The 26,417-nt window shown below is 37.6% G+C and overlaps 1 protein-coding gene across 2 annotated transcripts in view; it reads right to left on the bottom strand.

The window, feature by feature from the left end:
* Positions 1-26,417, bottom strand: part of ALG8 (ALG8 alpha-1,3-glucosyltransferase) — a 625,276-nt gene that overhangs the window by 586,262 nt on the left and 12,597 nt on the right. The window contains exon 2 of one of the 2 annotated variants that reach the window (XM_044072699.1): positions 7,563-7,641. The exons of the other annotated variant lie outside the window; for it this stretch is intronic. Coding sequence (XP_043928634.1) covers positions 7,563-7,641 — 79 coding nt within the window. The remainder of the gene's footprint in view (positions 1-7,562; positions 7,642-26,417) is intronic. 2 annotated transcript variants of the gene reach the window in all.

Here is a 26,417-nt window from a genome sequence, read left to right as displayed (position 1 = left end):
AACAGGTGGGCTCTAGTCTAGTCATTCAGTTTGTTCCTACATGACAACACAATGCCTCCCAGTGTGAAAAAATATAAACTGTCCATGCCATGCAATGGTGTAGTGCTACAGTAACTTAACAGGGTAAGTCCATCAGGTGTAAGTGCCTCTGTTAAGAGGCAACCCAACTGCGATAAGATCTTAAGTGGCCAGCTTCACTGGCATATAGGTATGAAGTCTAAACTATGGTGAAGGTTATGAGAGTTCAGCTTGGGAACCTGCTGTGTCTGGTGAGGTGGAGGAAAGGACTAAAAAGGCTTAGCTGACTTACTCCTCTTTGGAGGTGGAGGTAGGAAGTATTAAGTTCAGACACATTTTCTTTGTTTAATTTCTCTAAATGTTTAGCTTTTTTTTTCTGAGAAAGGAATGGGCTCCATACCTAATTCAAGGCATAATTAAAGTTTGCAAAATCAGTTGTGCTTTAGTCTTTGATGCTTGCCAAAGTGACCTTCTCAGTACCGGCAATGTACCCAGAATTGTCTCCTTCTGTAGTTCATATGGTGTTACCTGTACTGGTAACATACTTAGTTATGACTGGGAATTATCTTTTATTAACTTAGCTGTTCTTATTACAGATAGAACTATCTAGCTGCTCACATTATTCACCTTCATGACGGCATCTCTGGTGGAAAGCATAGGAGAGGGGGGTCACTGTCTGAGGAGGCAGGACAGGCTGTATATGTCATATGCAATGGAGTAGACATACTTCATAACAGCCTACTGCATGCATACCCCTTGGATACAGTGGGCATGCTAAGTAGATGGTATGGCTTCAAAAGTAAACAAATCCCCAGCACTCAGATAAAAGGCTTCCACTTTTGGCTAGTATGACTATTAATACGGGAAAACAAATGGGCCAAACAGCTTTCACTGCAAACAACAAATGCGTCCACAGAGAGGCCAGGGGGAGAACAAAGCTCGATAGTCAGTGAGATGGACTATGTAAAACACAAACAACTTAAGACAGTTGTTCTAGAATTGCAAAGTATGTAAGCAGAAACTGAGGGTGCCAAACCTGAACTATTATAAGATAACATTTGCCACCAGCTTGCAGAATTTCCCCTTTGTGCTACACCGCTGCAGTACTCTGCTGAGAGAATATCTGCATTAAGGGCTTTGTGCAATTAGTAAAGATAAAGAAGAAAAAAGTCAAGAAATTGACATTATAAAAGAAGTTAACAACTGCTAAATTCTAAAAAAAAAAAAAAATAGACTTTTCTAGGCTACACTATAAAAAAAAAAATAATAGAGCAAAACAGCAGTTAACTGATACACCCCATATCCTACAATGAAATCCTCAACAAAACAAAACAATTAGTTACTCCCAGAGATGTTTTGGTAGGGCTCACTAATTGTTATAACTCTTTATAATACTCATTGGCATTAAGATGCCAAAAATCTTATTCAAATGTAAAGAAAAATCCAACAGAGGCATCAAAAATTAAAACTAATCAGGAAGTGAAGGACTACAGAAATAAATACCACATTGTTTCTGAGAAAAGTGCAAATATCACTTAGAGGGACAGTAAATTATTTACAATCAGAATTTAAGACAGGTATTGGTGATATTATAACAGGGTTGCTTCCCATATATTACTCATTTTAGTGTCTAGGAACTAGTATGGCTTTGTAGCAGATGTTGAAAACGTTCCTCAAAACAAACTGCCACATTAGTAATAAGCTTAGATCCAAACGGCACTATAGTCTAGACATTTACTTATTTGTCTTTGTTGACCTGGTAGGTGGGCTGGTCCTGGGATTTTTTTTTATCCATGACCTGGGTGTTAGGCACAGTTGCAAAACTATGCCGAGTCAAGTTAAATCAATGTGTGACCGATCAAATCCAAGCATGAGTAATGTCTCACTGCGCAGTTGTAGAATTTGGCTCTGTCCGCTCCATTCTACCCTTTCTACGCTCGGGCTTCACTCCACTCCCCTAATCTGCCCCCATTCCCTCCCACCCCCCGATCACTCAAATTTATTCTAAACCTAACCACTAACACTTGTCTACCAGTCACCACCTATACAATTTCCAATTATACAATATCTCACATTTCCACACTAACCTTAACACCCATCCATTATCACACATATATTAACCCATTAACCTATAGCCAATCCCTACCCTTTGACCATTACAAAATGCTACCAATACTTTGTATATTACTAGCTCTGCTAACAATTGCTGCTCACTTAAACTACCATTCACAAATAGTCTCCACTCACACTTTTCACAAAACTACATCTACCATTTCTCCACACCTGACTACTCCAATCTTAATATCTCCATCCATCTTAAATATAACAGAACTCCATCACACCTCATACAGACTACACCATATTAGTCCAAACCCAAAAACTACCCCTTTTAAGTTTCATAAGCATATATCAACATTCGTCCAGACACTAGTAACCACAGCTACAAAACGTATTATTAGTGTAGACATTCACCCAAACCCAGGCCCCCAAAATACCTCCTCATCATCCCCTCAAATACAAGATATAACCTATCTATCACAAAAAGCTCCAAAACACTAATCCTAAATCTAAACCTGTGAAGCACAGTGAACAAAGTTCAAGAATTACACGCCACCCTATCCCATTATAACCCCGATATTGCTGTTTTAACAGAAGCCTGGTGAAATGCACACATTACTGACAATGAAATTACACCACCTGGTTAAAACATTATTAGGGAAGACAGGAAGGTAAAAAGAGGTTGAGGGGTAGTCATCTTATTTAAGAGCACTCTCACACTTTTACCACAAAGCCTAAATATAGGTAACCTCGAAAACATAGAAATCCTACCTACTAAACTTCAACTTAACCAAAACAAATTCATATTCATTATAGCTACCTATGTCCCACCTGGAAATAGCATCTCTACTATAGTGCACATCATCCAGTCTCTGTCAAATTCTATAGCCCAAGAAACTATCATTATGGGTGACTTTAATATAGACTGGACATCTTGTAATTCTCAGAACCCTAGCAATTACATTAACCGCTATGGCTTCACACAACTCATTCAAGCTCCTACACAGATAAAAACTCCAACCGTCAATCTATACTGAATTGGACACTAACCAACAAACCTCAGAATTATCAGATTAGTGGCTGCTTACCCAACAGCCTTCATGACCATATGACAAACAATCTATTGAGAAAAAGCAACAATACTGTCAAGCTCACCACCTTACGCCAAATCCAAAACTTTAACCCCCCCCCCCAAGACCTAATCAATACCCTATTGGTCTCTAGAACCTGCCCTTTGATGCTGCAGTAGATTATTTCAACAGTACCTTCCTTGAAATTCTAAAACAATTGCCCCCCCCCCCCAGGTCAATTCGTATTAAGGCTGCATACACACCATGGCTAACTAACAACACCAGAATGTTCCTTAGGAAAAAGAGACAAAGCTTGGCAAACATGGGTCACCTGTAAAACCCAAATCAACCATATCACATTCCAGCAAATTAGAAACAAGGCTAAACACCAAATCAACCTAGATAAAAAGAACTTCTACAATAACCTGCAACATAAACACCAGCATAACCTCCAAAAATTTTGGAATACCATAAATGCCATTCTCCACCTAGGGCATTCCACTACCCCTTCACCAACTTACCACATTCTCCTACCACTTGTTGCAGAAGAATTCAAGAAATACTTCACTGAAAGTGTACTATCTTTAATTAAAAGTAATTCCACAGAACCATCACTAGCTTCCAAACCTCTTAATATTAACTACTTCCAGCTGACAAGTTACCAGCGAATATTCAAAACTAGCAGTTGAAACCCCATCTTATCCAGTGTCAATCCTCATTAACAGGTCCTTAGCAGAACAACATGTCCCAGCAATATGGAAAATCACACATATTATCTACTTACACAAAGGTGGAAATTCCACAGATCTGACCAACTACAGACCGATCATCATTCTTTCTCCACTATCTAAACTTCTCGAAAGATGTATCTACTCCCAACTGATTCATTACCTTACCTTCAACAACATGCTAGCAACATGTCAACATGGTTTTAGGCCCCATCATAGTACCACCACTGCACTCCTCAATTTCACCAATACCGTCAACCAGCTCAGAAACAATGGTAAAATAGTCTTTGCAGTCTTTCTAGACAACTCCAAGGCCTCTGATATGGTCTCCCACCCCAAACTATTAAATACACTCTCCAAACTGAACCTCAACCCCTCTGCACTTCAATGGTTCCAAAGCTATCTACAGGACCACCAACAATCTGAAAAATGGCTTAATATTCTATCACCCCCTCTTCCCATCACACTAGGGGTACTTCAAGGCTCAGTACTTGGTTGCTACTCTTCACTATTTTTACAAGCCATCTCCATAGTGCTACCCCACTGGCTTCAACTATCCAATATGCAGATGACACAACACTTACATGCACCGCTAATAACCTGCAAAACTTCCATAATTTAACCCAAAAATCATTCTCAGATACATAGCTATGGCTCTCTAACCATCAGCTCATACTCAACCCCAATAAAAAAATTTCATGATATTCCAACCCACAAGATCCTCTCCCCCCAGCACCTTCTATATCACAGCTAGGAATAATACTAAAATTAATGCTGATTCACAAACAAAACTACTAGGAGTAGTAATAGATAACAGCCTAAGATCTGACCTACATATAGCACAAACAATTAAGAAAGCTCACAAAAAATGGGTACTCTTTACAGAAATAAAACGTATCTAACTAGCACCTCTAAGGTTGCCATTACTAGAACCCATCTTCAATCAACACTTCTGTATGCTTCCCCGATTCTCTCCAACCTTAAAAAGACAGATTTCATTAAACTTGAAACATGCTACAATAAAATTGCTAACTTTGCAAGTAACTGCCCACATTATACCCACCAATGTCACTCCTTAAAAAATTCTCCTGGCTAGAACTCCCACAACTTCTATCCTATAACCAATTAACCTTAGCACACAGACTAGTATATCAACCTAAAAAACCTACCCTTCTAAATATTCTCCAGCCCCATACCACAAATTGAAGTCTTCGGTCAACAAATAAATCTCTACTACAAGGTTCCAAATCCATTAATTTGGCAGGGGACTCCCTATTTTCTCGTCATGTAGCAACAAGGTGGAATTCACTACCTCACAGCATCAGAACCAACACAAATACCAACCAATTCAAAAAGATTCTTAAAAATGATCTTAATAACACCTGGCTTTGCTCCTGTACTTCTCCAGGCTAACTAGTTTTAATAGTTTCTGGTCATAATTGTTCTTCTTTCCTGACCACCTCATAATTTATGCTCTCTATTTCTTTCATGTCTAGATAATCCCTAACCTCATCGTTTTCTATCCAATTTCCCCCTTACAAACCCTTCCTCAACTTACTTTGATAAACTACGATATGGAATTATATCAGATACTGTGCAATACAAATGTCAGCTACAACAGCAACATTTCTGGTGTACTGTATATCTTGTAAATTTTTTGTATAATTTCTTGTGTAAGTTTTGCATAATCTCTATATGCAGAGCTTTTCTCCCCAGGCCTCCGCTAAAAATGGGCCTCATCCCAGTCGGACTTTCCCGGTAAACAAATGTAAAATAAATAAATAAGTACATAATTCTAAGCATATGTACATAACAATTACAAATTTACATTGCTAGTTCTACCTACTATACAGAATACCTCTAAAACAGTTTCATAGCTCAAGTAAAATCTTTAAGGAAATTATCAAGGGCTTTGCACTGGACTTTGAGAAAAAGATACCAATGCTACAGCTTGCGTTTCCATTTTGCCATTTACATAAACCTCTGACCAAGTCAGTAAGACACTGAAATGTTAAATGCATACAGACAAGCCTCACAATGCATGCTGATATTCTCCATCAGCATGGAAGTGTATTAGATTTTAACACTGGCAAATATAAGATAGCAGTAATTAAACATCAAACAGAACTGTCACTTTAAATGCAAAAAATACATGTACCAGAATGCAAAGTCCATACCTGCATAGAAGTTAAGTCACATAAGGTGTCAGAAGCTTACACTGCTGCTTATTTAGATGCCTAATATAACACAATTTCTTATGTGCTGCCCAAACACTAAGCATCCTCCAAACTATAGCCCAATTAGATACAATTATTAATATGACAAAGATTTACATGTATTAAAAAGAAACCTGGAACACCTAAAGAAAAATTCACACTACCCATACTGGCATCTAAAAGTAAGCTTCAGATTTTTATTCCAAGCTGAGTTCTGCCATCCTTCACACACTAATGCTCCCTTTTCTCTAATATAACACATCTGTTCTATAATACACATCTTAATTACATAAATTACCATCCATCCATCTCATATTCTAAAAGTCAAACACTAAAAAAGCCATTTAACTAGTTGGCTACTAACATGCAGCCATCATAACGTTTTGTGATTCCATTATTTTACAGTTATTTGTCCTGTTTACACAGAGGGAGCCTATGTGATGCTGTAAACTCCAAGCATTACAATGCTATATTATGTATCCTGAGGAAAAGATAATCTTATTTTTGCACAGAATGAGGATGGCATGGTGTGGCAGGCTTAGAGTTTCTACTTCAACATACGTCTGGGATGCCTTTGGTGGAAATCTGCATGCCCCCCTCTGGGAATTTGCTGTCTTCTTCCTCTTATATCTCACAAACATGATGTAAGTGAAATGGCAAGCCTTCAGACTGCCAGTAGTCTACATGTGGAGTATGTGTTTGCTAGCATCCTGCAATGGACTGGGATCTAATCCAGGATTAGTGCTCTGCCTTATATCCATTGCTCATTTGCAACCCAAAAAGGGTACAGCAAGTATCAACAATTAGCAACAAAGAACACACACACACTAACAAAATATTATTACACATTTATAGAAGGAAAACATTTTGTGTTTCAGCAGGGTAAAATGTTACATGGTATGTTCCTTGCTACACCAAATTCAAACAAGCAGGACTGATAGCACTGCCAGACTTCTGTTTCTATGAGCATGTGGATTAATAATGCCTGACCTCTAATAATGTTATTACCTGGAAACAAACAATTCCTTTGCATGCTAACAAGGTAAGAACAGCATCACTAAGCTACAGACATGCTACAAGCTATCAGAAATCCCCTGATTTGGAATATTAAAGATGTCTTAACTACTGATTCTCTTCTCTCTCTCTCTTTCAACAGACAATTCATTTCAGAGGTGTAGCAAGATACATTTATAATACTGAGTCAAGTTGGTAAAATTGTGACACTTAATGGCTGATGAACCTTCCCTCAAAAAATTTTGCTCAAAGGCAAAAGCAAGAAGCCTCAAGCCAGGAGATTAACCTTCTCAATGCCCACCGCTAGTAAATACAGCCATTTCTGATTTGCAAAACAATAGGAAAAAACAAAATATCTTGGTAACATTTCTATTTTCCAGTAAATTATGTCAGCAATTCTACTGAATGCAAACACTAACCTAATTGCATAAGTATATATGAATCTGAAAACCACTTACTTCATAATACCACTGGGAGATTGGTAAACTGTGAGTGATGGCCAGCCAGTTTCTGTGAACTTCGAAATCTGTAGAATGGCTAAATGACCCATCAAGGAATTATTATTAATCAAGAGGCTTCTATTAATTAGAATTATTTCTAATAGCAGGTTATTTCAAATTACAAAGTAATGCAGTCTACTATTTGAGTGAATACAAAAATTAAAAAAAAAAAAAACGTTTCCTTCAAAGGGTATTTGATTTTCCACATTAACATTTTTTAAATAATTTCATAATGCTGGGGAAAAAATAACATGACAATGATACAGATGCATCAGGGAAAAAGATCTATGATACATTAATGCATGCAGGCCTCACATGTCTGCAAAAAACAGCAACATACAAATAGCTTGCAAATAATGAATAACTCTGAAAAGGTATGTAGCAAAGTCAATATCCAGCACGCTTTACTTAACAGCAGTACTGCTACTGAAAAAAGTTATAATTCAATATCAAGACTAATAATAATCTTCAATAATACAGAGTATTTTAAAAGAATAGCATATCAGTACACAGATGATGCCAAAACCTGCAAGTGTATGCAATCAAGACAGGTGAAAGAAACATGTATACGCTCAATACAAACTACTCCACTATGATGTCATGAATAAACAATCATGGGCAAAGTACAAAGAAATGCAAAAAGAGGATAAATGGCTTTGAAACAGATGCTTAGAAGTACCTTATTCATGTTACCCTTACAAAAATTAATCCCTGTTTCTTGTCTACTCATTGAATGAAAGTGGCCCAAACAGGAATCTTCTCATCACATAAAACAGAGACATATAAAAACATATACCAGCATGCTACACAATGTATTTCAAATGCAGAATGCCAAGACATGTTTTACACTACAAATAAAAAAAGACTCCAAAAAAAAAAAAAACGCAAGAAAAACAATAAACTTCCAGAAAAAAACTGTTCTAAAAAATACTGCAAAACAAACTTTAACAGCAAAACAAATAAAAGTAACTGGTAAGCACTTTCGTTTAAAATAAACCATTTTTTTCTGGATGTTCTACACTAAACTTAACCCTGAACTCAGAAGGACATAAATCTAAACAAAGGGAAAAATATACAGCATCTTCCTTGGATAAAGAACTGTGGTGACTTCACAGTTCTTGTAATGAACTCTTTAAACGTCCATTATTTCAACAAAACTTTATCACTATATATCAAAATGAGAGCATAAACAAAAATAATAATATGTAGTACATGGTATACCCTGATTACGATAAAAATAAGGCTAAATAATATCCTGGTTTAGCTTTGCTACAGTGTGAGAGACAACATTAACAACACTTACAGGTTGTTAGGTACTGTTAACATTGCATCTGAACTAAAAGCTGACACAGGTGACCGTTGAACACCACAGAGTATGAAATGGCTTCATTTCAACTCCCGCTTCTGCTTGCTTTAGTACACAAACTATTTTGAAATAAATTCCTTCCCTTACACCATGAATCTGTTAACGTGTCAACTGCTTTACTGGCTTTCAAAACCATGATAACACATTGCATTGTTTTTTTTTTTTTTCAACTTTTCAATAATTGTAATACATGGAGAAGATAAATCTGTATTTCATTTTGTATTGTGTTCACAACATGGATGCCAAGATTCACCTCTTGAGCTTCGCTCTCAAGGTGAATTTCTTGGCATCCATATCCTGAACACATAATAAAGTGGTTACAATCAATGTCCTGCTCATAATCCAATATACAGTCCAATATACAGTCCTTAAATGGAGTGAAAAAGAATGAAATATCCCAGACTAAGCACTCATGCTAAAGGTATACCATTACTGAAAATAAAAAAAAACAGCTTACTGTAAAATGGCAGTGAATTACAAGTCTAAAAATAATTAATTAATTGGGTTGAGTAGTACAATCACTATTCACTCACATGATCATTCATATTTCAGTAAGGTGTGAATAGCATTGTTCCAGTTGTTTAAGATTTGTTAGTTTAAACTGAAGGAGAGTATTTCATTGGATTAACAAATTATTTAAATGGCTTTTTGAGTCAAAATGGTTGTCTGATGAAGTCCTGTGATTTTGGTGTTGACACTATGTTTGTTTATTGTTCCAGTTGTGCTTTAGAAATCCTGGTAAATGTTGTTGTCTGGTAGTGAGCATCCTGAATGGATTTTTAAGCATACAAAATAATGCAAAAGGGGAGAAAGACCAGACAGTTACCAATTGCTGTACTTAACCTAGTATTTTGTAAGAATTGGAGAAAGCAGGAGCAGTGGCAGAAAATCCACAAAACGTCAAGCTACTATTATATAGGGGAAAGCAAGTGAGAAAGGTCCACTACACTACCAAAGAAAATTATCACAGTGGGGTCACCAACATAAAGTAGGAGAAGAGACAACAAGACTACCAGAGAGTTGTGGAGTCAACTGTGCTGTGTACGCTTAGGAAGTGAAGGCATATCACACCTCTGCTTGAGTGGGATCTGGTCTGAACTACATAATTACTACTGCATACCACATAAATAAATTTAATGTAATGTGGTGTGATATGCATTTGTGTCATACCAATCAAACTAAATACTGTGTTTCTGTGTACAGTAAACCAGAGAATCTAAAATATCCACTTACAATGGGAGCTGTTTCAGAGAAGCTTTGTAGTTCTTGACTTACAAAAGGCATACATGCACACTACAAATGTATTTTTATATCACAGTCTATTTCAAATACAGCTTTAAAACAGGACTGTATCAAATAAAATCTATTTCACTAAGATGTTATATTACAAGGCATTTTCCCCAAACAATATACACTACTACATCACTGCCAGCATACACCAGCACACTAAGATTGGCTTAAAACCAAATAATCTCCTGAAGTCAAAGTAGTTAATATAATTTCCAGTAATATGCCCTAAGAAGCTGTAACTGACACAAGTCACCATGGCTACACTACACCATAAGTATTGATCTGAACAATTTCTTGTGTGGTTTGGTGTACAAGTACTGGAAAATGTTGGCCAAAGTTATAGGGGTACTTACAAAACGAACATGTTCAACATATTTGTACCAAAACTTCAGTAAGTTCCTCTTCAATCCTAGCTATGATGTAAAGCCTGCACTCCTGTCACTGACTGCTGAAAGCCTATTTGTTGTCCAATGTGAGTGCTGCTTTTTTGAGTAGCTACATTTGCTTTCGGAGGAGTAAAATTGTTCTGATGACATATCCAAATCATACTTTTTTCTGTTCTGCAGTCTTTCAGCTCTGCAATTTCTTTACTCAGGATACTACCTTTACCTGGCTCCCATGCTTCTTGAAGAACTACCTTATTTCTGAGTACTGCCCCTGCCCTTCTTCCATGTTCCCAAAATGTACTGTACAACTCTTTGAAGCAGAAGGTTTCATTCACTGCATGCAAACAGCTACATTTTGAAGATATGCACTATAGATACATACGCATCTGTAATGGCCTACTTCTTGTTTGTTTGTTTGTTTTAAACACAAGATGGCTGTGAGTCAATCTTCTAATTACAAACGTATAACTGTCTGACAGAAGTATACCAAGGCTGTATTTTGGCCAATCTTCATGGGCATTCACAGCATATGAGGGTAATTGCTGTGTGGGAAGACTCAGTTATGCAGTTCAATAACTCTTCATTAGACGTGAATTAATAGCCCCAAGCACTGCTGAACAGTGAATCGTGATCAGTCCCAATATGGTAACTGTCAGCAAGAGATAGAACTGAGCAGGCTATACATCTCTCAGGTGCAGATATGATGAAAGCAGGAAGCACCTGTCATGCATCACCCCAGTGAAAGTAGCTTCTGTTGTAAGACACACATGCACAAGGTACTCATAAAAGCCCAAGTGCACTTTGGCATAATGTAATGACTTAGGGACATTTCATGAACATCTGCTTCAGTAGCCATCACACAATAAAAAGGAAATAAAGCTGCAAGAGTTTGACTCAAAACAGCTGGATCAGCATATAAGAGGAAGCTGTGCATACTGTAAATATACAACTCCACAAATGGTGTACACATCAGGAGAGCATGGTGGCACAGCAGGCAGTTATCCAAGAGGTCTGTATCTGGTGACCACTTGGTCCTATGTGTCTGACCTGCTGAATACCACTTTTGGTTTGTGCTGTTTGTGGTGGGAAGAAGAAAACTACTGCCCAGTCTAACCTCTGTAAACAAGCACCCCCTTAGGGGGACAGTATACGTGGTAAATACATGCTTGTGGGCACATTCACACATTTGTGTACATACAGAGAATACCTGCCAAGATCAATACAGTACATTCACAATACCTGATCAGGAATTATTGCTATCAGGCCAAGTATTTCCTTTTATCTCTACAGGAGTGAACATTCACACATGACATGGCACTCTCACTCTGGACATTGTACAGTACTGCATAACCAAAAATCTTCTGCAGATGTCAATGCAAACTGAAGCTGCAGGGTAGACACTGATACAATGTGGCCCACTGATATTCTTTAGTGTGTACTTTACATACCTGAGAAGCACTACAATGTTCAGAAACTACTGTTCAGATATTTATCCATTGTAACCCCCCCCCCCATACTATACACACTACTATGCATGCATTTTACTGTACTTCATTTATATGTATTTATACACTCATTTTACAACACTGTTTCATATGCATCTAGTCATGTTCATTTGAAAGAGCTGCATACTGCACTGTGCAAATTGCTGAGCACCCAGGCAACTAATATCTATAAACCATGAACATGCTCTTCACCACTCATTCCCATACAAATAGTGGTATTCAGTGGCAGTAGCTTGAAGCACAAGTCTTTCTTGCTTGTGTTTCAAGCTTACTGCCACTGAATACCACTATTTGTTTTTTGAGAACTTATTTTTTTCTGAAACTTACCCTTCGGGAGATTTTATTATAATTTGCACTTGTATGTCCCTGTGGCATTGCTCCTACCTTGGAAGCAGGTATGTGCTGAACAGGTACCCTTACAAAACAATTTCCTGCAGTATTTGTGTTGCACACCTCTTACTCAATACATAGAATGCAACATATTTAAAATGCAGGCATTGGCTGGGGGGGGGGGGTCCAGTAGCTGAAATGAACTTACTACAGATGCTACACTGCTAGACAGGTGTTGAGCTGAATTCAGAAAGGTTACAGCGAGATGGAACATTTCCATATTATGAGACAGCCCAATTACAATGCTGCAACAGAAAGAAATTCAGTATTGTAATGGGTTGTCTCTACAGTCTACAGCCATACTATATGCTAAAGTGACATTCTAGGGGAGAGGCATATGGTAATTAGCCACATGTTCTCCTTTGGAACTGCCTGCGGGAAGGCATTTTTGCAATCAAGATATTAAACTTAGCACAGCCACTCTTGGCTACGTATGGTAATGAACATGCTGGTGCTGAGGATTTTGGTGGTTAGATAGTGTTACAGGGTGTGTGTGTGTGTGTGTGGGGGGGGTGCTCGCATGCATAATAGACTGCAAGTGTGACTGTGTGCCTGCATGGAAGGTCATAGGAATGGGGTTAGTGAGGAGGTAGGTTGGGGAGGTGGGTATGTGCATGGAATGAACATGTGAATGTGTAATTCTGTGGATTGGGTGGGGTGGCTTCCATATTTTGACACATCTGCTTATAAAATATAACTCTAGAAACTGAAACTTCTTGTCAGAAATTATCGATATTATAATCAATCTAGATGTTAAATTAATTCTTATCCAAAATCCTGTGTATAGCCAAGTGGGGCTTAGATTTTTTTCATAAGGCAAACCCAAGAAACAAGTTATCCCAATTGCAGATTCTGCCTTTATTAACCATCTTGCCCTGTCTATATTTGATTTCCTTTATACCCAAGTATAACCACTCAACAGATTCACAACACCAATTGAGTGGATCAAAATTTCAGTACTTTTAAACATTCATTAGTCTCACCAAACTTAACTTCACATTCCTTCTACTAATTGTTCCAATAATTTTATATGTAATTGCATACAAGTAGAGCACTACAATCCATGCTACCTTCCTGAACTACATAATCACATAACTCCCAGCACATCCTTTACTCATGGCAAAATTTTTTAAGTTAAACACAAGCTACTATACTCTCTCACCACTCCTTCCTCCCATCCTTTCTCTAAATTACGCTACCTTATAAGTTTTCTAAATGGCCAATTTTTCTAAGCTCTCTACTTTAGGATACAGTCACTGAATTACATTCAATTTAAATTTCTCTTTGTATTCATTACCCAAAGTGAATGCCTAGATCAGTTTACATCCTTCGCCACTCACTCCTTTAGCCAACTGAGTACAGGGCCTAATCATTGTAGGCTGGTTATATTACCATAATACAGAGCAGTTATTTTACACTTTCACAGGGGAACAATCACTTATTTACAATTTGCTTGAAGCCATGTTTGTGCTACTATCTTCCTTCCCTTTTTACATTTTGCTTACAGCTACTCTTTTTAGTTCTAGCCTCTTTAGTGCATAGCCCTATATAATTTTTAGTGTCATCATTGTTAAAGAACTAAAAATTTCTCCCCATAAGTAGATTTTGGTAGCACCACAGGCAATGCCTAATTTACTTCATCAGTTCTTTGTTTTAATTACGGTACTAAAAGCACTCACTTTACAAATTCCAAACTCCTCATTCTTCAGCCCTACATATAATATGAATGGTGCCACATTTTGTCTTAGTGTTAATACTCTATGCCCATACACACCTTTTAGTGACAGCTCAGTCTGTATCAATACTGCACTCCCATCTTCTCTCCCACTCTGAAAAGTACATCTAGCAAATGTATTTCTCTGCATATAGCCTCAGTGACTTTTACCCTCATATTCAAATATTGCTGAGTACATATTTTGTATCAAGACTGACATACCATTCCTTTCACATGTGCTGCCAGCAGCTTATTCCACGCACCATTTGCATCCTCATTGTGTGACTCATTTTTTTCTTACTGCTTCCTCCACATTGTTTTTAATGATCTCTTCCGATAACCACCTCTTTACTGCTTGCTTCATTCTCAATTATCAACCCCTTCCGCTCGCATCACACTTGCCCTATCATTATTTATCCACACTTTTCTTAATTTTTTCCAATATTTACCTGTCTCCATTCTTACAAACTACCACCCCTCATTCTACTCTTATGTCTACTAATCCAGGACACTCAAACACTCTTCTATTCAGTGGCCTGTAACTTCAGTGTGGCATTCTTCTCAGGATAGCCTATCTCTCTGTGTTAATATTTCTTCTCCCCTCCTATCGAAATCATTACATTACATTACCCACTCCCTTCTCCTTATCAAACATCTCCTTCAAAAAATCTTACCTTCTTATGCTCTTCTTGTTCTAAACAGACAAATAATCCCATTAGCTGGTATCAATTAATATGCTGGGGGGGGGGGTGTGACTGTTCATAAATGTGTACAGTAGATGTGCATTGCTTCCTTGGGTAATAGCACACACCTGTCACATCCAAAATTATTTTTAAAATGTACAACTACAGTCCAGAGTTATAATCATTATTACCTTCGGATTTCATCCACCTCAGACTTGAGTCTAGTATCTTCCAGTACAATTTTACTAAAAGTTATTGAAACTGGACCAAAATTATTTTCCATACAGACACACAATATTTTCCAGGATGGGCTGTTAGCTCTCCAGTACCAACTCTCCCTTCTTTGATCAAATAATAGCAGTAAATCTTCACAGGCCATGGATTCAAATTTATGCTCAGACCAAAAATGCAATCCACATGCACTGTCCAAAAGTAAAGCAATAGCTGACTTTGAACAGTCTTTCATACTACTTAAAACAGAGTTTAAAGGTTCCTATTTTTTCCACATTTCGAAAATGCTTTTCCTGGGGGATGAACCCAATGTGCTAGTATCAAAATAAGGTAAATACACTTTTTAAAGCTGAAGGCACTACACGCATTTAATTTAATTTCTACTCTACCTTCACGGAAAGCAGACACATACTCAGTACTACTCAATTTTTTTTTAACATTCTATATCTCTTGGGTGTCAAAATTCCAGCCCAGGACATGAAACATTTCATTGTATAATTAAACAAAAAAGTCAGGTTTAGGTCAAACTCTATTGAGAAAATTGACAAATGTTTGGCTTTGATATTTTGATCACAGTTTTAGCTTTTATGTGGATTAGTCCATTTCCTGCAAGGGTGTCTAGTATTTTCACTGATGGCTTGTTATTATTACTAGGTGTCTCCTACATGTACCTCTGAACTTGTACACAACCAGACAGAAGTGATTCTGTGATTAAAGCTTGCCAAGCATTTTTTGTACAGTACAACAACACCTGTTTTTTTTTGCTTGTTTTTTTTTGCTACTGCAGTGTACTAAAATAAACTAAACTACACTATAATTAGGATTACCACTCATTTATTTCACAGGCTGGTTTTGTGAAAACTGGAGTGTTTGTGGCAAGTAAACAAAAATAAAAATCCTATTTTAGCTGAGACAGTGGGAAAATGCCTACTTGTTTCAGAAAAGGCTTTGAAGTGTGCACTTTGGTTGTAGTTTAAAAATAAATTAACTGTAGTCATGTATTATAAAACTTTTGTGCTTTTTTCCACTATATAGCATTGTCAATAATACATGATTACATTAAGAAAGTAAAAAGTCTCTTTATATTGTTGTAGTGCTATGTTTTAGGTTGGATTTCATTTTTTGGGGGGAGATATCATTAAAATACCAAAACAAGGGGAAAATCCAGTCAATTATTCCTACATTGGTATGATCTGTGGTAAATACTTGAAACTATGACTCAGAGTGGTGTGTCCCAAAGCAGTGTGTGAAAACAGATTTTACATTACTAAAATGAAGACTGTTGTAAATTGGAGTGCTTCCCTTTAGCCAAGGTACTTCAATGTTGGTGTTAGTATATGCATAATGTAGCAGGGGTGTAGGAGGTACAGGGAAGCTTAATCCATGCTAAAAGGCAATTTAATGGAGAACAGTTAAGTTTCAGTTTGATTTAGCTCTTTAAATGTGATACTTATTTTTTGTAATTTTGGAAATCTAATTACAGGTCTCAAAATTATAATACAGAGCCATGTAGTTCAAGTACTCAACCTGACTGGGGGATATGCCTGTGGGAGGTTATATTATTAATTTTTTTTTTCCTTGCTTATTGGAAAGTTTCTGTAAATATGCATATTGTTGTCTTACCATGTTATGGCACTTGTCAGAACATGTCAGTTGGTAAAATTCTTTGAAAATAATTTTCAGTCCTACATTCACAGTGTAACTAAAACCTTGTTATCATGTTGCTAAAAACGAAAAGGTTACATATTCTGTATAATGGGCAACCTCTCACCTTATAATCTTGTTTTGCTGCCAGAAGAACAGTTACTTAACTTCCCATAAAAAAAGTTTCACATTTTTCTGTATGTCTTTTGCTCCTATCCCTGCCAACTATCAGCATCTCAGAAATTTTTTTGTCCTTTTCAGTGACCTAACCCCACATCAATAGTAACATGAATACATAAAACACTACAAGGGCTGCCTATGCTCTCTCAGTCTGTACATCCATGCTGCCCCATATGCACAAACAGGAGATACTGTTACTAACCTCAGTGGCCCACCCACATCTTGCCAACACAGGATCCCCATATCATTATGGGCCTCTGCTCACCAACCAAGGCAATGTTATTAGAGCTATGCCCTGAGCCAAGTGGGAACTCAGTTGCAGTCTGTAAGAGTTTACTTGCTTACAAGTTTGTTTTTCAGCCTTTCGGCTGCTATCCATGTGAGATCATGGAACAGTGGGGTCTGGGAATTTGCCCTTGCCCTGCTGTTGTGCAATCTGGGAGTTGGCATATGTGCCGCCCCTCCTCTGGGCCAATAATCAAGGAGCCTCTGTCCTCACCACTGGCATCCGTGAGGGATGTTAACATGGAACAAAAATGGATACACACAGTATTTCCAGATGCAGCTCTCTGCACAAAGCACATTTTCCCTTAAGAGCACACAGGGAACACACTCCCGTCTTGGGGCTCAGCTCCCCTCTCTCTCACCAGGTCCCAAATAAGACTCTGCACTGACCACAGCTGTAGTGTTGAGTCCTCAGCTGAGTGTTCCAAGCCAGGTCCTTCACCAACCTCTCTGTGAAACCAGTGCTCTGTGTCCCTCTTCCAAGTAGCTGACGCATGCACACTCTTTGAGATTTGACCTGCAAAAGAAATGTCACGGGCTATGGCTAGAAGTGCCAGACAGTAGGCGCTGGGCATTACAACTGCTGTATTACCTCACCCTCGAGCCCTCCCTTACAGCTACGTTCCCTATGCAGTAACCCTTTGTTTGAGTAAACAAACTCCCCCTTTCCTTGAGGATAAGGTGGCTCCCTAACTACATCCCTCAAGCATCTTAGTGTAGGGTCCAAGAGTTGAGACCGTGTCAACTCCACTGTTGTGACCCTTCCCAGCACCCCTTCCAAAGGAAGTCTGGTATCTTCTGAGAGCAGTGCCTCACTGTCAGCCTAGATACTATCACTCACTTCTGCTCTTGCAGTCACCCTGTCCAATGAAACATTAGTACCTACCAGCAGCTGTGGCTCACCTTCAGGCTGACTGCTATGGGATAGCTCCCTCCCTGAAACATCACATCACCAATCCCGGCTTCAGGTGCGGGGTCTGTCTGGGTCTCCCCCAGGCTACCAGACCCACATGCCTGCCCAATCCCGACTGAGTGTAACTGCATGCACACAAGTACTGCCTTATCAAAATTACTCCCTATCAAGACATCTGCAGGAATATCCTCAAACACACCTACTTGCTTGCTTCCTTTTTCATCCTCCCAGTCAAGGTGAACCCTGGTCAAAGGAATTTGGAATGGGGTCTCTCCTTAAGCTCTGACTGGAGTGGAATGCCCAAGCAAGTACTTCTCCTCTTTAACCACTGCAGGCTTCACAATGGTTATGTCAGAAGCTGCAAGTCTCTTAGCAGTGGCTTGTTTTCCATCCACTAAGATAGGATATAAACACCAGTGATAAGCTGGTACTCCTGCTGTCTCCAGACAACTTACTACTGACATAATGTTATTCCCATTTGCTGGCTCCCCCACTTTTTGTTCCCCACCTTGCTTCCGTGGACATATGTATACTACATGGTCCCACTGGTTATATTTAAAAAATCTAACCCTTGATCCTAGCCATGTCCCTGAACTAGTGGCTTCCCCTGTTAATGGTGGACTCTGTTGAGGTGGTTTAGGCTGCCCACCATGGGTTCTGTTATATCCATGTGCAGCACTGGGTATCCCCTTCTTGTGCAATGATGCCCTGTTGCTAAGTATAGATCCTCTTTTTCCCCAGCTCATCTGCAGAACTTTTTTCTGTAAAGTTTCAGGTGTTAACTTAAAACATTTCAATAAAGATTGTTTTACTTTAACATAGTTTAAACAATCATTATCAGACAATTTAGAAAAAGTAGTTATAGCTTTACCATGGAGTAAGGGGGTCAGGAACAGTACCCAGAGCCCTTGGTCAACATTATACTCTTCATATCCTCTTTCAAATATATGAATAAAACTATCAAAATTATCAGCCTCTCTAAACTGTGGAAGAAATGTACTGACCTTTATTGCTTCTGGGATTCGGTTATTCCCTTCCCCATTACCTCCATGACCCTGATGAAGAGTCAGCATTTCCCTCTCATGCTGGCGCGGTTTCTCATTTTCTTCAGCCTCCAAATGCCGCAGTCACTCTGCTGATTCTAATTCCATACGTTTTGCCTGCCACAGTCTCTCTGCTAATTCTAATCCCAAATGTTTAGCCTCCAGTTCAAGTCTGTTCAGACATTTTTTTTAATTCCTCTGAAGAAAAGGTGAACTGTTCTGTTTCAAAGGGCTGCAAATCCCCATCACCAGACTGGTTATCCTCCTGGTCGCTGGTCTGGGCTACAACTGTGACTATGGCTGAAATAATTTCCTTTTTAGTCAGGTTGGCATGCAACTGTCATTTGGCTTCACACACCTTGGACAACTAGTTCTATGTCAACTTGCCATAATCCTCTGCTCACATCCTTGCCTGCTTTCCCTGACTAAACTAAACTAACAAAAATAAATAAAACTGCTGTGAAAATGAAACTCTGTATGCTTACCTTGTGGCTGCTGTGTGTACACACACCTTCAGTGACAACTGCCTACATGCTACAGAAGTTCAATTAATATCCACAGCACTGCTCACCAATATGCGACATCCCTACTCTGGGTCAGTAATCAAGAAGCCTCAGTCCTTGCCACTGTCACCAGTGAAGGACATTCACTTGGAACAAAAATGGATACACACAGTATTTCCAGATGCTGCTCTATGCACCAAGCAAAATTTCCCTAACAGCACACAAAGAACACACTCCCATCCAGGGGCTGGGTTGCCCTCTCTATCACCAGGCCCTGGACTCCAGACTCACTACAGCTGCAGAGTTGAGTCCTTAGCTGAATGTTCCAAGCCAAGTTCTCCACCACCCTCTCTGTGAAACCAGTGCTCTATGTCCTTGCTCCAAGTAGCTGACACACACCCTCTTTGAGGATTTTATTTTTACACACATGCGCGCACACAGACACACACACACACACACACACACACACACACACACACACACACACACACACACACACACACACACACACACACCTGGGAAAGGCTGGTACAGATTTCCAGCTATGCCCCCTCTGCTCAGTCTATAGGGTAGACACTGCCCCAGAACACTCCAAAACCAGCTACTCTAAGGCTCTTACAAGGTCACCCAATTATACTGAGTAAAATTAATACTAATACAAATGGCAGTATTTGACCAATGCAGCAAGGCTTTCAGGAGCAGCTACAGTGTCACCAAAAAAACACAAGTACTCTCAAAGGTTAAAATATTCTCTAAATGACCAGCCACAATTAAAAGTTTAAATATGTTTAATAATAAATAATATGAAAAGACTAAATATCTATTTACAATAAACACTACAGTTTCAATCATAGGAAATATTAAAAATAACACAGATGGAAAGAATCACACAGATACAGAAAAACAATACTTAACTAACCTCACTACATTTTCCTGACTGAGCTAAAGAATTAATGTTTCCTACCTACTTAATAAAGCAAGGCAAGATGAAGTGGGTGAATGGCCTTGTCAGTTCCAAAACAGAGTGTTCTGAAACTTTTAGTCATTTTAGTTCTGGATTACAGAATGACATCACATACATCTAAGCATCTGACTTCTGGATCCCACACTACCCCTTTACTAGAAACTGAACCAAAATCTAGCACATATGTACCACCATACACACACACACAGAGCTTTGCTAAGATGTGTTATAGCATCTGGAAGCTATAAAACCATTTCAAAAACTTCTACCCTTCCAGGGTAGAAATTAGTTCAACCCAAAGGACAATACAAAAGGATTCCTAGTCTTGGTTTTCACAGACATTTTGTCTCTGGCTGCAATCAGAACTGTAATATACACTATTTATGGCCTAAACTGGGTAATTTAATTTCAGACTATTTTTTAAAGTTAAAAAAACGAAAAAACACAACAGCAAGCTTGTAAAAAGAAAAGATCACCAGCTAGTAAACCAACACATTTTACTCCTCTGACATCTCGGCTACACAAGTCTTCAAGTAGTACAACTTCACAAATACACAACTTGCCTAAATATATCTATCCATTGCACAATTAAACCTAATTACACACCGATAAAACAATTAAATAAAGAATCTCCAGTTCAACTCAATATTTAACCCCTTATGGGCTAAAGTGTCATATTTTAAAATATACACAGATTCTTTAAAAAGTCATTTATTTTTTATATTACTGTCATCATACATAGAAATATTTATTTTTTTCCAACACAGTACCTCTCAAACCATCACTTATACCACCATGTACTTGATTAAAATGTTCCGCTATTGAGCTTTCTTTTTTATTTCCAGCTATATCCCTTATGTGTTCCAGCAGTCTAACCTTATAGGGTCTTTTACTCTCCCCCATGTAGAACTTATTACAAGGACAAATGAGGGCATAAATAATGCCCTCAGTACCACAGCTAAAGCAACCTTTTGCCTGAAAAATTGTCCACTCATTTTTCTAAAGCTCTTTGTAATATATTTACAGGCTATACGCCAGCCAAAGGGGATTTGTTCCATACTCAGACTCTTTAAACAGTATCACAAGGAATCACAAATTTAGAGTTAACTAAAGTCTTTCAGATTTCTACCTCTTCTATAAGATATTGTTGTACTTCACTAATATTTTTATTAAAATCTTTAAGGGACAAAACATAACCCCAATAAAATTTTAGTAAATTTATAAGAAACTTACTAAAAGTACTATATGTCATCACAATATATATTTTCCTTCTTATAATTTTCTTGACTTCTATAAGAATACTTAAATTCTGACCCACTCACAAATGTCTTGGAGATATACTCCCTTAGAAACTTACACCAACATTCATCCAATAATTCATTACTAAAGCCTCTATTTCTAAACATACATACAGTTTTACTCATCTCAGTCATATAAGCTTCCTCATTATTACATAATCTGTACAAATGCACACATTCTCCAAAGGGTATAGCTTGAATGGTATGGGGGGATGGCAACTTTGGGCCATTAGATATTGTATTCCACTTTCAAATTTCCTGTATACTGTTGTATGAATTTTATTATCCTTACTACTATTCAGAAGGACATCTAAAGAAGGAACACTTTGGCCCACCTTAAGCCTATCAAATTTTAAACTAAACATATTGTCACATAATTCTTATAAAACTATCCACTTCATTAATACCACCATCACACAAGAAGATTAAATAATCTGTAAACCTAAAGTAGTTTTTTTTACATACTTATGAAAAAATTGTGCTCTATATATTTAATTAGCCTCAAACAGACCTATACTACAGTTAGCATAAGAGGGGGCAAAAGATGCCCCCATAGCTGTGCCTTGTTTATGCCTATACAGATTGCCACCAAATTCAATAAAGTTATTTCTCAGACAAAAGTCCAATAATTCAGTGATGTATTCTGTCACTGGACTATGTCCTAAAAAATAATCTAACAGCTTCTAAACCAAAGTTATGATTAATGCTGGTACAGAGGCTTTTCACATCAATATTCATCCACTACATATTTTCACTCCATTGAACAGCCTCAATTTTTTTCAAAAAATCAAATACATCTTTTATCTACGCAGGTAATAATTGTACTTTGGGTGAAAGAAAGTAATGTAAAAACTGTCCTATTTTACTTAAAAAGTATTATTTTCCAGAAACTATAGGGCGACCAGGGGGATTAGTTAAAGATTTGTGAATTTTTGGAATGCAATAGAAATGGGCCATCCTACAACCCTGCGTACCAAACTTCTTAATGTCCTCAAGAGAAAAATAACCTAACCTACATCCTTTTGCATTAATTCACCATATTTGTCTAAGGCTATTGTATAAGCCTCAGTTCCCACCTTTTCATACGTATTAACATCATCCAGGTGTTCATTACACATATTTAGATATTGAACAGAATCCATAATTACTAACTTATTACCCTTATCCGCAGGTTTAAAAATAATGTCATTTCTGACACTCAATGCAGTCAACATTTTCCACTCATCTTTTAAGTTGTAACTAGTGATTTTAAGCTCAGAAAAGCTTTTATCAACAGCAAAATTTAACACTGAATAAAAATGCTGAATCCCTTCATAATTAAAGGGAAGAAGAAACATACTTTTATAACCGACATTACTTGTATCTAACAACATATAGGCATTTACATCATCCTCTAAGTGACAAGAATAAAAACTCATTAATTGAATCATCTAAACTTTCATTACAATTCAATGCACTATCAACAGAAAAAGCTTTATTATGTAAAAAATTCTTTAAATGCAATTTTCTAACAAATCTAAAACTATCAGCCTTGATTTCAAACAGTCTAGGTATAACCGTTGGTATAAACTTCAAACCGCAGTTTAAAACAGCGTATTCAGCATTATTCAAAACATAGACAGACAGATTTACAATACAAGAGTCACAGTCATTAGCAAGTGGTAAGTTACCATTTACCTCTTTTGTAATATTACTGCTGTGAGTCTCTTGAGTGTGCATTGCTGGGTTCCCGCTGGCGTTTTCTCCCCTGAAATCCTTCTCTTGCTGTGTTAGACTCCCTCCGTAATGTACAATGGAACTGTTCCTCTTGCTGAGCTCTAAGTAATGAGGAAAAATCATTTCTGTCCTCATAATCACCTTACCCTGAAGAGCTAAATCCTTCCGACATAGAAAAAGATGTATTAACATGCCATCTACCACTTTCTTCACCCTCTTCAAATCTCACATGACCTCGCACCCGTTTTTTGATTGGATTGTGATTGGAAGGCTCTACATTGTCATAATCGCATTGGTCTGTCAAAAACTTCTCTTTTTTTCTTTCCACAATTTTCCCTTCATTTACCTTCAGTTTATTATTAACGTCCACCAAAAATTTATTAAGGTAGTCCATGTTTAAACTCAATATCAAGGAGGAAAAGGTGCTTTTGATTTGTTCCTTTAGTTCACGCTGCTTCACCCTCTCTCTCTCTAAGAGTATATTCATCCACTCTAGAGTACACTTGTGGGCAGCTGCTACCCACCGATGATGAAATAATTTGTCAGCTTCATTCTGCAAATTAAAAGGTGAAGAGGGCTCTTTGTAAGCCCTTAGGCCACGGGATGTAGTGTCCAACTCAATATACCTCTGAAGACTTTGTATATTGAGAAATACTGAAGTCTCTTTCCACATTAATTTTTCCAACTCCTCACACAACACCTTATATCAGCTGAGAGAGAGGAAGTAATTTTGCGACCAACAGAAGGAAACGGATTGTTGCACCATTTGTTATGGCCTTCCTCATATTTATCCCAAATCTTAGGTGCAAGTTCTTTATCATTCTGTACATTACCATGATGATTACACCGTTCTCCTGTTTGCAGGATAAAGCTGTCCAAAGACCGTTGAGTCCCATCTCCATTAGACTCATGGAAAATGCGAGGCAGGTCAATGTTGGGATCACTAGCCATACATGCAGTACAAAAATGAAAAACCACAACAGCAACCTTGTATAAAGAAAGACCACCAGCTAGTAAACCAACATGCTTTATTCCTCTGATGTCTCGGCTACACAAGCCTTCAAGGAGTACAACTTCACAAATACACAAACTGCCTAAATATATCCATCCATTACACAATTAAACATAATTACAAACCAATAAAACAATGAAATAAAGAATCTCCACTTGAACTCAATATTTAAACCCTTAGAGGCCAAAGTGTCATATTTTAAAATATACACAGATTCTTTAAAAAGTAATTTACTTTTGATATTACTGTCAACATACATAGAAATATTTATTTTTTTCCCAACACAGTACCTCTCAAACCATCACTTATACCCCCATGTACTTGATTAAAATGTTCCGCTATTGAGCTTTCTTTTTCATTTCCAGCTATGTCCCTTATGTGTTCCAACAGTCTAACCTTAAAGAGTATTTACTCAAACTCTAACTCTTAAAGGGTATTTAAAATAAACATTTCTATGTATGATGACAGTAATATCAAAAGTAGAACTTATACAAGGACAAGTGAGGGCATAAATAATGCCCTCAGTACTACAGCCAAAGCAACCTTTTGCCGGAAAAAAATTGTCCATTAATTTTTCTAAAGCTCTTTGTAATATAGTTACAGGCTTTACACCTGCCACAGGGAATGGTTCCATACTCTGTCAGACTCTTTTGAACAGTATTACAAGGAATCACAAATTTAGATTTAACTAAAAAGTCTTTCAGATTCCTACATTTTCTATAAGACATTGTTGGTATTTCACTAATATTCTGATTAAAATCTTTAAGGGACAAAACATAACCCCAATATTTTTTTTTGTAAATTTAAAAGAACCTTACTATAACTACTAAATGTTGTCACAAAATATATATTTTATTTTTTAAAGTTAGCTGGACTGAGAGTAACCTCTTCTCTTCCAGTATTCTCTGCTACAATATATTCATTTCAACAGTTACAATACAGTCTGACATACAGATGTATTTATTTTCTGTCCAGCAGAACCCACTGTTGGTACATTTTTTAACACAAGCAACTTTACAAATACATTTTCAACACAAGCACCTGTACAAATCAGTTAGATATACAAATTACATATATTTCCTTACAAAACTCCAGCTAGCTATGATGGCATATGTTACACATCCACTGCCCTACCTCTCCTGGCATAGCTGGTAACACCTCACATTATCACAGTATATATACATAATTTGCAGGAGGGCTTCCCCTACAAAAAATATTTTTTATCTTTTTTGTATTTTGATCTCTTTAGATTTGATCAGAAAAGATCCCTCGTTTTGTATTCAAGTGACTGTCCACTCAATGACGAGTCAACCGGGAGCCACAGGTGCTCCTCCTCCCCTCCCCAGATGGTCACACTCATCAACTCTACCTGCATTATTAAGCACATGAGCTCAAGTCACCCTGGCTGTAGTCATGGCTTTATCCATCAAAGACACTTGTGAAAGTTTTTCTTTTTTACTGTTGCTGAAAGGTTTATGTATGCATACATAGTTGAGTCTCAGTTGGTATTAGTCTATAAAATGATTTTGATAACTTACATTCATTGTTCAACCAGAAGCATGCTATGGGTGTACTGAAAAGCAAGACAGAATATATCAGGTGGAACACCTTGCCTCGAAACATTATTTACTGCCAAAAGTACAGTTACTTAGCCTCTAAAGGATCACTTGGACACGTGATAATTCAGAAC

Source organism: Protopterus annectens, chromosome 5.part0 (genome assembly GCF_019279795.1).
Source record: "Protopterus annectens isolate FY-2018-M chromosome 5.part0, PAN1.0, whole genome shotgun sequence".
Taxonomy (NCBI): Eukaryota; Metazoa; Chordata; order Ceratodontiformes; family Protopteridae; genus Protopterus; species Protopterus annectens.
The sequence above is the reverse complement of the archived record's forward strand: the minus strand, read 5'-3'. Positions and strand labels throughout refer to the sequence as shown.